At 44.0% G+C, this 18,518-nt stretch overlaps 1 protein-coding gene across 1 annotated transcript in view; it reads right to left on the reverse strand.

Moving 5' to 3' along the window:
- The window catches only part of LOC107386260 (calcium-binding protein 7), a 29,479-nt gene extending 24,388 nt beyond the window's left edge, over positions 1–5,091 (reverse strand). The window contains exon 1 of the mRNA XM_015960555.3: positions 4,179–5,091. Within this exon, the coding sequence (XP_015816041.1) occupies positions 4,179–4,284 (106 nt within the window). The 5' untranslated portion in view covers positions 4,285–5,091. The remainder of the gene's footprint in view (positions 1–4,178) is intronic.
- Between the last annotated feature and the right edge of the window lie 13,427 nt (positions 5,092–18,518).

An 18,518-nucleotide genomic window follows, 5' to 3' on the forward strand; every position in this document is an offset into this window, starting at 1 on the left:
GTAAGAATCTGGTCAATTTGCAAAATTTATTGAGCAATCTTACATATTTTTTATTACCTTAAATAAGATATATAGTACATTTTATTTTAAGTTATAATAATTCAACGTTTTATATCAAACATGTTTATGAAGTTCAGTTCACTAAATCCATCTCACTTAGAGAGATTTCAGCAGTTTTTATTCGTGACAAATTCAATACCTTCCAGAATGAGTCATTTCAGGGCTCTGTCACTTTAAGAAAACAAGTTTGAGATGGCCACGCCCACCAATCCACTGGTCAGACTGCTATAAGCCTAGAAGCTCTGATATCTGTGAGGGGCTCAGAGTAGAGCCCTGCACTGGAGCCCTCGGCCCAGGGGTCGGCCCGGCCCGACGGCCCGAGGGCCGGGCTTCGGGCCAACGACTGTGTAATTACCTCGGACACGGGCCGGGCGTCTTTATTTTTAATCGAATTCATTAAAAAAAAGAAACACAAACGCAGCAGCACCTGCCTGCTTCTCACACACCGTTAGCTCAGTTAAGGTGTGTGTGGTTTATAAACGCGCCGATATAAACGAATTCTCAAACTGCTGATTGAAACATGTGCCCCTGTTCTAATATGCCATTTTATGTCCACTTTAATAGGTCGGAAACCATTCATTTATTCTCATGAAAACGGCAGCGTTCCATTTTTCTGTGAATAGATTCGCTCTGCAGTTGAAAAAGTACAGCAGTCATTGCTGGGTTTTTTCTAACTGGACGTATTTTCAGAGCGGCTGATTAAATTTACAAACGCGATATTAATTGGGGGCGTTTATTTAATCTGCCGCTCTGAAAATTCGCTCTGCAGTTAGAAAATTAGAATGCTGCTTTTTTCCTAACTGCACAAGAGCGCGTTTTCAGAGCAGATTAAATTTACAAACGCATCCAATTAATACGGCGTTTGTAAATTTCATCTGCCGCTCAAAAAATACGCTCTGTTAGAAAAAGAAGCTGCATTGATGCAGTTTTTCTTTCTTTTTTTATTTTTACTTTTTACTGCAGAACGCTTCTCACAGATAATCAGAATGCTGAGCATCCTATCACGCTAAAACATCATGAAAGGTTAAAAAAATAAAGTCGGGCTCGGGTCGGGCCGGAGAATCCTGAAAACCTTTTCGGACCGGGTCGGGCTGGGGCTCCACCCCCTCGGGCCGGGCCGGACACGGGCTAAGATTTTAGGCCCCTGCAGGGCTCTAGCTCAGAGTAGAGCTGCTGCTGAAGAAGCAGATGATTGGGGGATATGCTGATTTGTCCATTTGTGACATCACAAATGAGGACTTTTTGAAACGGCTTGTTTTTTGCACATTAATCCTAAAAATAACAGTGGCTGAAAATGGATGGACTGATTTTTATTCACATTTGGAAGGTTTGTAGAGGCTGTAGAGACTCATATGGTAACACAGAAGGATGCTAAATGTGTTTTACATAAAGTGTCCACTTTAAAAAAAAGAATTCCTTAAAAAAATGTAAAGTCCAACATAACAAGTCTTTAAAAAACGCATTAATCACACCACAGCAGGCCTTTTCTTCATCACTGAACAGCAGGAAGTATGATGATGTCATGGTCTGCGTCTGCCCCTTCCTTCATGTGCCTCCTGGTGTTTCTCCATCCTCTCTAGGTGCTCTTTTGTGTCTTCTAGCGCCCTCATGTGTCATGTCTGCGTCTTCCTCGTGTGTCTCCTGGTGTTCCCCATTTGCCCTTTAGGTTTCCCCCCTCAGACATCCCTTTCCCAGGTCCTGTGCTCTCTTGGCCCCCTCTTAGCCACGCCCCTGTTGTTTCTTTCTATAGTGTTTTCCTTTAGTGTCAGCTTCCCCTTATATTAGTCATGGTTCATGCTTTCTGGTCTTTTGTTTTCTCTTAGGTCATTTTCCTTTGTTACAGCCTTTCAGTATTTAGTGTGTTTTTCCCACCAGTGTTTTCTTCCTCCTCCCTGATTTAGTAATTGTGTTCACCTGGTCCCTCTCCCCACACACCTGCAGTTAGCTCCCTCTCATCTCTATTTAAGCCCTGTCTTGTCTCTGTGTTGTTGTCGGTCCATTGTATGTGTGTCGGCGTTGTTTCGTGCTCTAGTTGAGCTCATGTCTCCAGGTTTCGGTGCTGTCAGTGAGCTTTTGTTTTTGTTACCAGGGTTTTTGGATTTTTGGACTTTTGGCTCACTGCCTTTGGATTTATTTTTGTTCGTCCTGCAAAATAAAACATATTTAATTTACATCATCTCCAGCCTCGTGTCATCCTGGGTTTCTGCATATTTGGGTCCTAAACATCCTCAAAATGTGACAGATGATTCTGGAACCAGCATTTTGTTTTGACAAACACACTACGTAATTTTCCTAAAAGGCAAATTAAAAATGACACAAGCAGAAAATGAATCACCAGCCGGTTTTGTCAGGTTTATCTTTCCCTTTTCTTTTTTTCTATCAAAGCTTGAAAACCCTTCATCACACCGTTGATGACGACAGCAATGTCTACTTGCCTTCAGGACTTTTCCTTGAAAGCCTTTCTCTTTCACAACCTGTGAGACTCCTCTCACATAGGATCACTAATGATCCCCAACAACCGACAAAGCCTGCAATACCAGCTTCTGCCAGCCAGCTTCTCCAGTCAAACCACCACCAGAAGTTTGAGCTGTTAAGCCCAAATGGCTCTTAGTCGTGTGACAGCATGCCGGCTGCAGGCACGGGGGTATTTGATTAATTAAAGCCCTAATAAAGTGTTGCATGTGAATCACACTTAGAGCTAACGGTAAACCAAAATAAGAGGGTGAGAAGGAAACAAAAGTCCCTCATTCCTAACAGCCAGCGTCTCCAAGAGTTAATATAAATAACAGAAACGTGCAAACGACATCTCTTTATGCGTCCATCTGCAGCGGCTCCTTAAACCAGATGTCATGTCTGACATCAAAACCCGGAGTGATGCAATGCTAAAAATAATGAGCATGACAGGAGGCAAATGTCACTTTTGACACTGAGATGTCTATTTTTTTTCTTTTATCACACACTCATTGTGGACGAGGAAGCAAATAAATGCACATTGTAATAGTAGATGTGTGTGTTTTGTCATCGGAACCCACTGTTGTGTCGTGGCGGCTCCGACTCTGAGCACCTTCTGGGAGTTAGTCATTTATATTTAGTCCCTTCTCTTGGAATAACATCAGCAGCGATTCGAACTGGTTTTTCTCTGGGATTCTTCTGATGAGCGTGTGCAGCTTTATTGCAGATGCTCATCAGCACCGCCACCTGCAGAGAACATGTCTAAAAAAAGCTTTTGTATTTCAGTCAAATCCCTTTTGGGGACTTCAGCACACAGGGGTTTGTGGAGGTTTGCAGTTACAACTGACAGAAAATCCCTCAGTGAATTGTGTTGCAACAAAATATGTGTTTTTTAGAGTAAAGTGGATGAGAAGGACACAGAGTTCCTGTGTTTGTTTATTTGGGACTGTGGGACTTTGGTGTTTTGGAGAATGCGAGGTAATAATGTGCAGATGTTGCAGGTTAGCTGTACAAAAGGTTTTATTGTTTAATACAAATATTGCTTAACATGATGCATTTTAATCTCTTAATGCATTTTTCTTGATGCTGGGTTTAAAAACTGATGTTTATTTATTAACATGTATTTATTGATGCATTTTGTATTAAGAGCATGTAAATTGTTAAATGAACATCTGGACTTCTGGAAGATTTTTGACTCCAGGCCCAGCTGTGATTAGAAATCAGGCTTCCGTGAACCCAGTTCTCACACCTTATAGAATCTGGTTGTTGTGGCTTTATCTCTAAAGCAGCAGGTCATGACAAATATTATTTATTTATTTATTTTATTTTTATTTATTTTTATTTTTTTGTCAGATTTCAGACTAACATGTGTTTTAACCTGTTACACCTTCATAAAATCAGCAGACGATTTAAACATTATTGACTCGGAAAATAGATTATTGGGTAAAATGTGCTCAACGGGTTGAGATAAAACACATTTTATGGTTTAAAAAGGCTGAATAATGAATTAGAGACACTTTAAAACCAACAGGTTTGGTACCAATGAGCGCTGTCCAAGGTCCTGACCATGCGTCTGTTTGGACTAATAGCTGTCTCTGTGTGAACCTGTCGGGGATTTATCTGTGCCCTGATCACCGCCAGGTCTGAACGAACAGGTGGATTCTCACCTTCAACCTCGTCTTCAGGCAGGGTCACCGGAGCGCTGTACAGGATGTCGGGGATGGTGCACATGCCCCGGTACATCAGCGTGGAGGTGACTGGGTGCATCGGCATGACTGCGATCTTTGGCTTCCACCCTCGTCATAAAGAAACGTCTATAGACAGGATTCCAACTTCGCCCCACGGTCACCGAGGGAACGGAGAGCCGAGTCCGTGGACGGGGGCACAAGGATTCCGCAGCGTGTCGGTCTTAGATCTCCCTCTTCATTCGTGAATGAAGACCAACCCAGAAATGATGTGCAGAAGATTTCTTACCTCATTGCAGCTCAATTTTACGTTTGCAGCACAGATAAAACAAAAAAGCTTGAAAAAGTGCCAAGCGCCGACACGATGCGCAAAAACGCTCCGAATACTTCACCGCCTCCGAAAAGCTCCATCTGAGCTCATTAGTGCGGGTGTTTCCTCCCCTGGTTTAACCCCGCCGGTCGCTGGCACATTCTAGGCTACAAGTAGACTGATGGCGCGTGCTTTCTGCCTCAGAACAGCATCTGCTGTCAGCAGAAATCATGCGTCCACTTGTTGGAATACGTGCGCTCGCTTGACGCACTCCGTCCTTCAGCTCCAGCCAGGTCTCTCTTCACACAGCCGCAGAGATCTGGTTCTGGTAAATGCTGGTGCTAGTCAAGGAAACATTCTGATAAAATAAATGTGTGTTTAAAATATCAGCGCACGTTTAGATCTTCAGGCATTAATTGGTCGCGCAGAGGAGACGCGCTCCTATCCAGATGTTGAGCCTCGAAGTAGGTTAGTGGATTTGGTGAATTAAAGCTCCCCGTGCCAGGCTCCCTCCCCTCTTTTCACTGTCTCAGCTCATGCGCGTACACACACCTCGGTGCTACACACAAGCGCAGACACACTCCTGTCATTTTTGTCTGTATATATTAACTGACCATCCCGGGCGCGCGCGCTCCAATTAGGGATCCACGCTAGAGAATAGGCTTCAAGTGTAGCTGATGAGTAGGAGCTCGTGTTTGGTGCTAATCCTCAGTAAGAAAGTGCAAACACCTCTGCGAGTTTGAACTTTGACGCAAATCCGCTTCAGCGCTGATGTGGTGACAATAAAACAGGCGTGTGAGAGAAAAGAGAACAAAAGAAACGTCTGCAGCTTTCTGTCTCACCTCACCTTCAACTTTAATGTTCTGCTGCTCTCTTTGCGGATATTTACACACAACCGAGAGCGGATTAAACCTTTGGCACAGGCGCTCACAGAGTCACGCGGGAACATTTACTGAGATAAAACATCATTCAGAAGCAGTTTTGTATTTTGAAATTAACAACCAGCCTTCCGGGTTATCCCTTTAGTTGTGTGTCTTCATTTAGCTCAATCCTGGCAGCTTCCAAATTCAGCCAAAGTCCAAAACGCTGAAAGACCTCCAGACAGCCAAGAGACTTTAATCTTTAAACGTGTTTTAAAGTGAAACCTGGCTATCTGGTGAGAGCCTAAAGACTTCTGCAGAGTTCTGATAATTTTAAGTAGGAAAAAAAAGAAAAATTTATCAGCCTTGGGTTCTTTCTAAATGAACTCATCCGTCTCTTCTTTAGCCAGGAGCTAAGAAGCACTTTTCAGGGAGCACCCTAAAGTGTAGCACTTAGTCATTAAAAATTCAAACAGCTCCATGCTCCTCTATTTTGCTCTGAATTGCTGAAAATCTCAGAAGTCTGTTTCAAAGGTTGATGTTTTATAGCCACCGCCTATTGCAAAGATAACGATTCATTTAAATTTATGTTTTAGTGCTTTAATTGTGAAACATGTAAGCAAACACTAACTGCATTCAGCTGCAGACACTTAAGGTTTAATCAACTTTAAGTTATTTTTAACTATCTTCAAGGCTCCAGGATCCCCAGAGATGTTTTCAAACGTGATGAATCTTCCATAATTGTAACTTTACACAAACAACACTATTGTATCTGACATCAGACTTCTACCTCTTCAACAGCATTTGTGCTTTCCTTCTCTACACTTTTGTTTTGTTCAGCTCATGTAATAATAGAATAGAATAGAATAGAATAATGCTTTATTAAATCCAATGAGAAATTTAGTTTTAGCAGCTCGACAAAAACAAAAGACAAAAAAAAAAACTCATGAGAGGAAAACAAATAGAAAAATTAATAACCAAAATATTAAAATTCCAACAGAAAAGTTAAACAATTATCTATTTAATGCATTTGTGCAAGAAAGCAAAAAAAATAAAAAAAATTAAAAGGTCAAACATAACACCGATGCCTTGAGTGAGAGTAAAAATGACAAGAGGGGAACAAAAAGGTCATGACAGGTGACAACGAAAGAAAACTCAAAAACATTAACTGAAAGTCTTTTATTTCATTTTATTTTATAAATTAGAGGAAAATACCAAGAAAAGATCGGAGGAAGAACCTGATTAATTAAAAAAATAATCACTTACCATTTGAGTTTACTGGTAACTTATATGTATGTATGTATATATATATATATATATATATATATATATATAAGTACCTGAACACCTATAGTTTATGTTTATTTATTTGGCAGATGCTTTAATCCAAAGTGACGTACAATTGTTTACCTATAGGGCATGTTGTGATCTGTGGGGGAAACCGGAGTACCCGGAGGATTTCCACGCGTGCGTGGGGGGAACATGCAACTCCACGCAGAAACGCCGCAGCCGAGTTTAGAACCTGCAACCTTCTTGCTGCGAGGCTAACCACTGCGCCACCATGCAGTGTTGTTATGTTAGTTTATGTTTGACCACCAGTGGATAAACATGTAAAGAATTAACAGTTTTATATGTTCTGGGATGTTCATTTGTCATTTTAAACCTCCTCATCTCCATCACTGTTAGATCCTGCTGTTGCTAGTCATTACTGGTATTCTATCTATATTTTAGCTCTTCATTTCTTTCAGCTTGTTTTTTCTTCAGTTTTTCAGTTTTATCACCAGTTTTACTTCTTATAATAAAGATTATATTTTCTCAACTGCCTAACAGACATTCTGGGTATTGAACACTCAGCGGTCTCTAGTAGGAACGAATACCTTGTAAGTCATACCTGCATGCGCCTGTACCAGCACAGAGGATTCAGCTGCAGGAGAACGTAGCTTCAGGCGACAGGATTTGGAGTCTTATTTCCTGATATTTGGACATCTTGCTTCTGATTGGCCAACAGCAATGCAATTCTACCACTGACCACTTGGTCTGAATGATTTATCTCCACAAAAGGCAGCAGTAGCTCAGGAGGTAGAGCGGGTTGTCCGGTAATCAGAAGGTTGCAGGCTCAATCCCGGCTCCCACCCGACAATGCTGCTGTTGTGTTTTTGGGCAAGACACTTAACCCGCCTTGGTGGTTGGGGGGACCAGTTGCACCAGTGTTTGGCAGTCTCGCTTCCATCAGTGCGCCCCAGAGTAGTTGTGGCTACATTGTAGCTCATCATTGCCAGTGTGAATGACTGATTGTGTTGTAAAACACCTTGGGGGGTTGGAGAACACTAAGAAGGCACTATACAAATACAGGTGTAAGAGGGTGTATGTTGCTTTTAAGCTTAATATTCAAGACAAGTTATAAATGAGACGAATGTGCTGGATGAATATGAGTGGATGGAATGTGATGTATGATGATGGAGTGGTGTGTGATGCTTATCAGAGCCTTGGATCTAGAAGAAACTAAGTTCTGGGTGTGAAAATAATTTGTGGTTGTTATAAGCTGAAGAACTGATCTATCAAAATGGCATCAGTGTGCCTACGTACCCGTTCCTGGAGACCCCATTTAGATCCGAGATGCCAAGGAGTCGTTGACCCCAGTGCACGTGGCTCGTAGGAAAAGCTTGATGCGACCAGGTCAGTCCTCGGACGCCTCCCGAGTCACAACAGGTAGATGAAATTGTTTGCGTCTAGAACGGTTGCTTCTGAATAGCTGAAGGAGCAGGTTTCTGTTTCGCTGCAGGCAGCTTTTGGCTTGTCGAAAGCTTTAATGGTTCAAAGTCCCTTCAGGATTGGTCACTCTGAAGGTGTACTTGAACTGAACTGAGCTTGAACTGAATCACTCAGGAAGTGAGTTCTGTTTTAATTATTCTCATATTATGATTGTGTGGCCAATCGGGACTTGACATGTAAAGAGGTGTTAACAAACAGCCCTCAGAACATCACGCCTTCTTTCAGATAGAAGGTTCCATCAATTTCCCTCTGGGATTAATAAAGTATTTTTGAATTGAATTGAATTCCCTGATTTGTGAGTAAGAACAAATTCATGTGCATGAAATGACTTTAACTTTACGATCTCTTTTGTGTGAATGTGTGCTTGTCAAGTAGACTGATTATCAGACAAATGGATCATTGCAGGACAATATTCATTTCAACCTCATTAACTTAGGCACAGACTAATCAAAACTTTTCATTTAACCGTATTGTTCATTTCATTGTATGGTTACTTAACTCATATGAGCTGAAAATGTTCACTTTTATTCAGAGGCAGGAGGAATCCTGTAGAAGCGATAAGAGGGAAGCTTAAGGCCTTGAAACGGGAACAGTTTTGTTGACCCCATGTCATCCTGTGTTCAAAGCTGCAGAGGCCTTGACTTCAGCTGATAGAATAGCAGAATCCAGCAGATTAAAGGCGCTAGATGTAGATCCATGTCTCCATGTGACCGGATACTGAAGAGGCTAAACTGTAGATGAGAAATGGACCACTTCGGGATGCTACACAGGTCATTTACTAATACACAAATAACACAAGCCTGAAGGAGTTCTGCTGTGTGGTGGAGTTGCTAATTCTAACTTTTAGCTTCTACTAGCTTAGATGTTCTCTGCTGTTTCCTAGACGCTAAACCAACAGCAGCCTTCCCCATCAAGTTAAAGTTAAAGTCCCATTAGTTGTCACACACACAGGTGTGTGTGCGAAATTTGTTCTCCGCATTTGACCCATCCCCTGGGGGAGCGGTGAGCTGCAGACACAGCCGCGCTCGAGAACTATTTGGTGGTTTAACCCCCCAATCCAACCCCGTAATGCTGAGTGTCAAGCAGGGAGGCATTGGGTCCCATTTTTTCTTTGGTATGACCCGACCAGGAATCGAACCCTGATCTCCCAGTCTCAGGGCGGACACTCTACCAATAAGCCACTGAGAAAGGTCAAGATGGGTGAGTCCATGAATGTTTAGTGACGGTGTGACATAGATCTGTCAGGAGTTTCTAATCCTAGAGTTTCACCTTTGGTTTTCATCAGAAGCTACTGCAGGAGATGGGTGTAGGAGACTATTTTCATGTTCAGTCTGCATCAAAAACTCAGAGTGATGATTATAATCGGAAATAAGAGTTTTAAAATGTTTTTTCCACACCTTTAACACTGATATTTTGGACCCTGATGGTCTGTACTTTTTCTGTGCTCAGACAACCACTGAACTGACATCAGCAGAGAAAGGGAGCAAAGACCTGACCAGCAAAGTGAAGCTTCTAGCGTAGCAACCAGAAAACCTTCTTGTCCTTTTCCTGTCCGAAGGTGAACACAGAAAACAACGTTGAAAGACCTCATCATTCATCACTTCTACACTTTGTCAAAATGGCTCATTATAATGCACGCTTTACCAGAAGGCCTACTAAAATATTTAGCTTGTTTCCAGTTAGCATTAACCCAGGACAAAAGGACACCTTGAACTCTGAGAGACGTGATGTCTTTTATTCCTACAGAAACAGCTGACACAAAGGTCTGCATCAACAGGAGCAAACTCTGAAGGTCAGACCACTTTCAAACTCAATAACTCCCGTTTTCAGACTCCGATACATCACAGGAGTCTTTTGTCTCAGAAATGTTTCATCGATACTTTCAGCTGGTTCTATATGGACCTTCTGTCAGCTGATCTTTCAAAACCACACAATCAAGATTTATTCTTTAAAGTCTGCTGTAGATGCAGACGAAAGTATTCAGGGGTAAAACAACACATTTATGGAAATTAGGAGACATTTGGGGCACTTTCGATTCACGTTGATGATGAAACATTGTCAGAGGGTCAGATTCATTCTGTTGAATGACCATTTTGCCCAAAGTCTGAGCAAACTTAAAAAGAAAGGATCCTTCGTTACAAGAACAAGCAGTTCTGCAACAGATGGAATGAGTCCCCTTGAGCTCTGATCTCGTAATGAACTTGGTCTGGGATTACATAAAGCAAGAGCCCAAATCCAAGAATGAGTTGTAGCAAAGATTTCCAGGATGTTCAAAGCAGCTTGTGTACCCGATCAGCAAACCAGCAAATGAGAACTGATGTCTGTTTTAAAACCAAGAGTTTGTCAAACTAAATATTAGTTTTCTGTTTTGACCATTATTAAAGTTGTTATGGTGAATCCACAGAACAAGCTAGGTTTGAACACAAACACGGTCACGGAACACTCACCTCTCCCATCCTCCCTGAGATGTTTCTGCTGGAACCGGAAAACCGCATTGCCAGAGGAAACTAATTAGTGCTAAACACCAGTCACTGTTTTCTAAAGCCGGTCTCGCACTGCAAGCATCAGCGAAAGGGAACATCAGCGGAGCGACACCGCTTCAATTAGAATCCAATTATAGTCTATGGAGTGTTTCAAACCAGCCGCGACGTGGCAATTTCCCGGCGCGTCCCAGAAGCGGCATGCCGCGCCGTGCCACTAAAGATAGGATTGAGTTCTATTTTTTCCATGAGCCGCTTCTGGGACACGTCAATTTTCGCAGTTCACATAGTGCGAAACAGGAAACCACACACGGTCTCAGTGTAAAATCCCCGGTTATTTTCAAAATAAAATGCAACGTTGCAATATTTTATATATAACTTACGTCAGTACGTGTGACCGAACGGCTTTGTTTACCACCAGTTTCTTTTGAGGAGTGCAACGGTGTGATTCCTCGCGGGGGTTGTGATCTCTCGATGAGGAAAGTGTCGGAAGTCTCGAGGGATTTTAGAATCTCGCGGGTACGGCGAGGCGCAGTGAGGAAGCCGTGCCACGGCCCAGAGTCTCCCGGTGTGAAAAGGACCGCTTTGAAGTTCGCGAGTGAGCCGCTCCGCTGCTGTTCCGTTCCAATGATGCTTGCAGTGTGAAACCGGGGTAAGTCCAAACATCTCTTGTTGTCCATGACATCAAATGGTGAAGTGGTAGCAGCCGGCTGTTTCTCCTTCTCTGATACTATAGAGCGGAGAACCTCTCACACCAGTGCTGTTCTGTTGCTAAATACGTGAGTGTGTGAGGAGTGGAGGACCCAGGGAAGTGCTGCGGTTCAGTGAGACCGAAACCGGATTGTCCAATTGTTGCTTTTGGTCCGAAACGTGTTATTGAACAACACATTCTCACACCTGAAGTGTCGAAAAATGACGATGGATGACCAAGCGTTTGTCTCTGACGCATTGAGACCCTAAGGGCACCGGGAGGCGACGTGCTGTGCCAGAGCATTGGTTTCCGATGCCTGCAGTAAAACGCACATTTCACCTCCAACCTCTTGCTATTTAACCTTCCCCTCACCCCCATCCTAACGTCAACCCAGTTTCTTATTCTAAACTTCCCGTTAACTGTGTTGGGAGAGGGGCGTTACAACTAGAAACAAAGTTTTGAGTGCGCAAGTGGGTTAAGCTTAGGATAAGGGGGTAAGGGAAAGGTTAGATAGCAGGAGGGTAGAGTTCAAAATTTGGTGAAATCTCAGTTTTATGGGCTCGGCACACGGGAGGCGACATCGCCTCTCCTCCATTCATTTTCAATGAGACATGCGCAACAAAGCGATAATCGCGGGTCTCCCTCCTACTAAGCGGAACGCAAAAAACGTGCGTGTAAAATTTTACGCTCATGCACGTGTCGTGCACAGGCGACCCAGCAACGCGATCCCAGAAAGTTGAAATATTTTCAACTTTTCATCGCTGTCGCTCGGACGAGGACCAATCAACAGAGGTTTCATTCACTGACCAATGAGCGGACAGGATGCTCCGTACGTCTCCGAGCAAACATGAAGGACAAGTCACTTGCTGTGACGGATTTCCCAGAACTTCACATAACTCTAGCAGCACCTTGTGAAACATCATATCTACTGCTTTTGACTCTGAAACGCTTAAATAACCTTGATTCCTTAATTACAAACACCACCAAGGGTATTAGACTTCTGTAATCTCAAACCCCCCAAACTACTGTCTAAAGTACATAAGACACTGTCCAAAATAGATGATAGAATAGTAATCCCTATTGAAAAATGGGAGGTGGATCTATCAGTTAGCTTTGACCAGGACTTCTGGTCCCAAACTTGTTTAAAAACTTTAAAAATGATCAGACACCCCAATTTACAATTAATTCAGTACAAAATCCTACACAGAGTACACTATACAGGTCATCGGATGTTCAGGATGGGGTTTGTGTCGTCTGACACCTGTACACACTGCACAAACAACATTCCTGACAATTACATTCATGCACTGTGGTCCTGCCCACCTGTCCAGGAATTTTGGGGTAGAGTATGTGAAGATCTGTCAAAGTCTCTGAAATGTCATATCCCAACCACCCCCTCTCTTTGTTTACTGGGAAACCTGGACGATGTCCTGATTGAAACATCTTTGGTTCACGTGGTTCTGACTGCCATATGCATCGCTAAGAAAACTATCCTCTTGAATTGGAAAAATAGAGAAAGTCTCTGCATTAACCAGTATAGAAATCTTTTGTTAGATCATATTGCACTTGATATAGCCTCTGCTTCTACTTAAGATCAATCTCTCTGGGCTCCTTTGATCGGTTCCATCACATAGCGAGGGTGGGGGGCCGTTGATGTTGTCCTGCGGGATGATGTGGGTGGGGGGGTGGAGGGTCTGAGTTTGGAGTATCCGGATGTTCCCTGGAGGTGGGTTCACTGGGGGTGTCTGGGACTGGGGGGGCTGCTGCCCCCCTCTGGAGGTGCTTGGGTTGCCTCGGTGGGTGGACTACTGACAGTTGTGAGTGGGGCCCCTTGGAGGTGTTGGCGGTGGCCATGGGTCACTGCCTGGCAGCTGCATTGCCCCTGAGTGGGTCTGGGTGGGAGCCTGGGGGCTCGGGGTGTGGGGGTGGCCGGCCCCGTGAAGGGATCTGGGCGGGGCCTTGGGGGTCGGGTCCTGACATGTATGCTGCCAGGAAGAAGGCAGGCACATGCGGCAGTGCCTGGTCCGGGCTCAGTGGCCTAGTGGTAGAGTGTCCGCCCTGAGACTGGGAGATCAGGGGTTCGATTCCTGGTCGGGTCATACCAAAGACTTTGAAAAAATGGGACCCAATGCCTCCCTGCTTGACACTCAGCATTAAGGGGTTGGATTGGGGGGGTTAAACCACTAAATAGTTCCCGAGCGCGTCTGTGTCTGCAGCTCACCGCTCCCCCAGGGGATGGGTCAAATGCGGAGAACAAATTTCACACACAGCTGTGTGTATGACAACTAATGGGACTTTAACTTTAACTTGGTCTGCCTGAGTGTTCGCGGCTCCCGGGTCGGGGGTTTAAGATCTTTGGCATCTGCCTGATCAATCCCGGTGGCTATCTGGTGGGGTCTGGGTCCCTGGGCTCTGCTGGGTCCCCAGCGGGGGTGGTCGCCCCTGGGTCCCGGGTCGCTGGGTTCCAGGCTTGGCCGGCTGGGGGGGGGGGGCTGCGGGCAGGCCTGTGGGCTTGCTGCTGATATCTCCCGGGACTCTGCCAGCTGCTGGTTGTGATAGCTTGCTCCTGATGTATTGTTGTGTGTCCCATTTGTGCAGGTCTAGAAGCAGACTCTTGTACATCATTGATTGTTTATATTTGTGGACCCCCCCCCCCCCCTTGTCTCTTCCTTTCTCTTTCACCTCTGTCTCCATGTCTGGTCGGAATTACAAAGCATTCAGAAACAATAGCAATAAAGTTTTAAGTATCAGGCGTGACATTAAAAGCAGACGCTTTGATGCTCCACCTGAGAGTAAATCTGTAAGGCTTGTTAGCAGCATTCAGACATCAGTTCTGTTTGCTTCACAGCCAGACAGGACATGAAAAAAATAAAAATAAAAAAATAAACTTAATTCCCTCCAACCTGGCACAGCCAATCAAAACAACGGAAGATTCGATTTTGCCATGGAACAGAACGCGTCGACGACTTTGCCGCTGGCCGCTGCCATGAGTGGCCTCCCGTGTGTCAAGTAATAAAAGCGACAGCGACGATTTTCTCTGATCGTGGTTGTTTGTCGCCTCCCGTGCCCATTACTGCGGCAGTCGGAAAGCGATGATCTTGCACAGCGTGTCGACGCCCGATGCACTGGAGCTCCCAACGTGTAGGTAACAAACGCCTGGTCGCCCAGCGCCATGTTTCGATGCTTTGGGTGTGAGAATGTGTTGTATTGGAGGTTTTTAGACAAATGCGAGAGACCCACTTTATTTATTTATTTATTTATTATCTCACAATATTGTTAAGAGGCATGGTGGCTAACACAAATCGGCTGTAATGTTATAAACCTTTTCCATGAAGAACTGAAGCGACTCATTGCATGAATCAACAGAGACAGAAATGGGGAAGCAGGGGGAGAAGGAACAGCTTCTTGAGTTTTCTATAAGAATAAAGTAAAAGTCCCATTAGCCGTCACACTGGTGTGTGATATTTGTTCTCTGCATTTGACCCATCCCCTGGGGGAGCGGTGAGCTGCAGATACAGCTGCACTTGGGAACTATTTGCTGGTTAACGACAACCACTGGTTGGTACAAATGGCTGTAACAACACCGGAGACATATCTGGCTATTCTGTCATCTGGTACCATCACCAAGAATCCCTCATTGACTGGAATAAAAAACAGCCAGCCATTTGTCTCCCTCTTATGATCACAGAACATCTGCCTTCTCACCAAACAGGTGTTGCCATCCAACCAGGGATCAACTCTCAAACGCCAGCACCAGGGTAAAAGTGGCACCACCAAATCGAAGGCAGGAGGACACACTACCTGGAAATCACTGATGAAATCATCAGGAGAGGTTGGCCAGGTCTAGAAAAGCAGCAGTAGTGTCTTCCACAAGCCTTTAGTGGCATTCCCTGGCTTCTTCCGCCAGCTTTCCCTGGTAACATCCAGCCAGGCACCAGCTGCTGTGTCAACCGTAGAAAAGGTAAATATTTTTTTACAGTTTTTTTCTTTTACGTTTTCACCATTTTGTAATAAAAATAAATGTTCTTTTTCATCAGTGGAAACAGAAAGTGGCTGTAAGTGGAGAGCTCGCAGTGATGCTGCCCAAAGAGTCAAATCCATCTGGACTCGTGGAACAAGTAAACATTTTCAGTTCTAACTCTGTCCTTGGGAAGTGACCAGAGGGAAACAATTGGAGGGAATTATGGCTGATGCTGCCGGCCTGTTGGGCTCATCAACATGGAGCCAAAGCTGCAAACCAGACCAGATAGATGGAAGAAAAAACTCCTCTTGGTTTGGGAGACGAAGGAGAGACAAATGCAGTTGTTTCAGGATTTCCTTCATGGGCTTTTTAGGTTTTTGTGGTTCGGCATTACAAGTGGATTATATTAGGTGATGCTCTTTCAAAATCTGGAAGCACTGGAGCCAGAACGCTCCATCAGCCCATGGCTGGTTGTGCTCATAAACATGGCCGAGTGGTGCCGCCCTCTCAAACTTTTCCAGAAAGGAAAGGAATTCAACTTTTCATGGATTCATCTTTAAATAAAGCAACACTCTCAACTCCAGCTGCACTGCAGACCCAAAACATGCATTCTCTAGATCTGTAGGCTTGTATTCATCTCCTCAACACTCCCTCTTCTGTGTTCGTCCTCTTTAGCAGGAGTCACATTTTTCAGTTAGGCATGAATGTTTTTTTTCTCGTGCATTTTAAAATTCAAAGAGCTCTTTGGGTTTTCTTAAATAATAAAGTGACACTAAAACTGCATGTTTGTGCTCTGCCCAGTCATGTGAATGTGTTTAATGTCCTGCAGGAAACAAACCTCACACCATGGATGCAGATTTTATAAACTGAAGGTTTATTAATCTGTGAATTCTTTCTGAATCATGCAAGTTTTCAATGAATAAAACAGATTAGAAATGTTATATTTTGTTCCAAAATCAGGAAATTCAGGTGAACCAGCAGCTATTTATGTAAATGCAAGCGTGCATGGAAACGTACAAGTACAATTAAATATAAAAATTAAAAAATAAAATAAAAACATTACAGTAAAGATGTGTGCCTTCAAAATTAACTTTTTACAAGAAACAGAAAAAATAACCTGTGCACATGATGTGCTTCATTGTATTCCTCACCGTTGTGGAAACCCAGAGCATGACCTTCGTGAAGAATGAGGCATCATCAATATGTAGGGTTTGGTCAATTGAGTGCTTCAAGAGCTCAGTAGATATATTATCTCTACTTCTGACCAATAAGCTGTGATAAGTAAGAATTTATTTTACCATCAATTAAAACATGACAAGTTAACTAAGCATCTACTGTGATGGATGGAACTAGATGTGATGCTTGAAAGCTGTGTGTGAATGCGATGTTAGTCAGAGCCTCCGTATCTCGGAGAGCTACGTTCTGGATGTAAAAGAATTTGGTTTGAGTTAAGCTATGAGTTGATTATTATCAAAAACCACATCAGACGCCATCTGTGTGTCCACATTACCCGTTTTCAGAGACCCTCTTGGTCAGGGGTGGGCAATCCCGGTCCTCGAGGGCCACTGTCTAGCAGGTTTTACCTTGTTTGAATCTGCTAGTGATTAACAGGCTGCTGCAGAGCCTGATGAGCTGCTGAACAGGTGACTCATCCAGGAATCAGGTGTGTTGGGGCAGGTAAACAACTAAAACCTGCTGGATAGCGGCCCTCGAGGACCAGGATTGCCCACCCCTGCTCTCGATGGATCCGAAGGTCAGAGAAGTCGGATGACCTCTGGCACCGGAGGGCTGTAGAATACCGTGGCACCGACCCTTCAGTCCAGAGATGTCTTGAGTCACGACAGACGGATGGAACCGCGCGTCTCTGGTGGACTCTTAAGGAGTCTAAACAATCTCAGCTTGTTCTGCAGGAACTGTTTGCTTTATCAGCTTCGTAGGTGCGAAAAGATTTTGACGACGTGTCAAAATCTTTGGTGGGTTGAAGAGGTGTGCTTCAGGTGGCCGGGCTGAAGCTTCCTCTAGAACTGCTGAATCACCCAGAGTGATCCAGTTTTAAGGATCTCATGTTATGATTGTGTAGCCAACCAGAGGTTGACAAGTTTGAGGGATATCACCAAGACAACCTCAGAAACACGCCTTCTTCGATACTGGAGGCTCTGAACTGGGGCAAAGGTTATTTATGTGTCATGGGATTTAACTTTACCTTACGTGTTCTTGTGTGAGTGCAAATGTTATGACCTCGTCAAGTAAACATGCTGAAACATGTTTCATTGAGCACAGATTAATGAAACATTTCATTATTTTGTAATTATTATAAGTAGCAATAAACAAATGTTCATTTGTGGAAGTTCATCTTTAAGTTTACAATCTTCTTTTCTTCTTTGAAGCAAAGGGACTTCGATAAGAAGGGTGCTCTGTGAGGAGAATGTTTGATTTTGTTATCTCTGTCGGGGCTGCAGGCTCTGGGTTCCAGCTGCTGGGAATGAGGCAGGCTGATTTAAAGGGTAATGAAATGCAGTCTCGTGTCCTTTTTGACCAGATGTTGGATGGTCAAAAAGGACCTAAAAACTGACCATTGCTGGACTTTACACATAATTACATTCTTTCATCATCATGACTTCATTGGTCTCTCTTAGAGACTCGGAGTAGATCCGCTGCTCCTCCACATCGAGAGGAGCCTGGTGAGGTGGCTCGGGCTTCCAGTTATGATGCCTCCTGGATGCCTCCCTGGTGAGGTTTTCTGGGTACGTCCAACTGGAAGAAGACCCAGGACACGCTGGTGGGACTGTGTCTCTCAGCTGGCCAGGGAATGCCTTGGGATTACCCGGAGGAGCTGGCACAAGTGACTGGCGAGAGTGAAGTTTGGGCCTCTCGACTTAGGCTGATGCCCTCGCAACCCGACTCTGGATAAGCGGAAGAGAATGGATGGATGGATGGATGGATGGATGGATGGATTGGCTTCAGTATCATGTTGAGACCTGAGAGACAGAACGATCAGAATATAAGAAATAAAAAACAATAATTAAATAAGACATTGATATTTTTATTTAAATGTTATTGGATCATTTTAGTTTGTATAATCGTTTTGACACATTTGTTTAAATTGTATTGGGGCAGCAGTAGCTCAACAGGTTGGGCGGGTTGTCCAGTAATCGGAAGGTTGCAGGTTCGATCCCGGCTCCGGACAGAGAATTCTGATGTTGTGTCCTTGGGCAAGACACTTAACCCACGTTGCCTGCTGGAGGTGG

This window comes from Nothobranchius furzeri, chromosome 10 (genome assembly GCF_043380555.1).
Source record: "Nothobranchius furzeri strain GRZ-AD chromosome 10, NfurGRZ-RIMD1, whole genome shotgun sequence".
Lineage (NCBI taxonomy): Eukaryota > Metazoa > Chordata > Actinopteri > Cyprinodontiformes > Nothobranchiidae > Nothobranchius > Nothobranchius furzeri.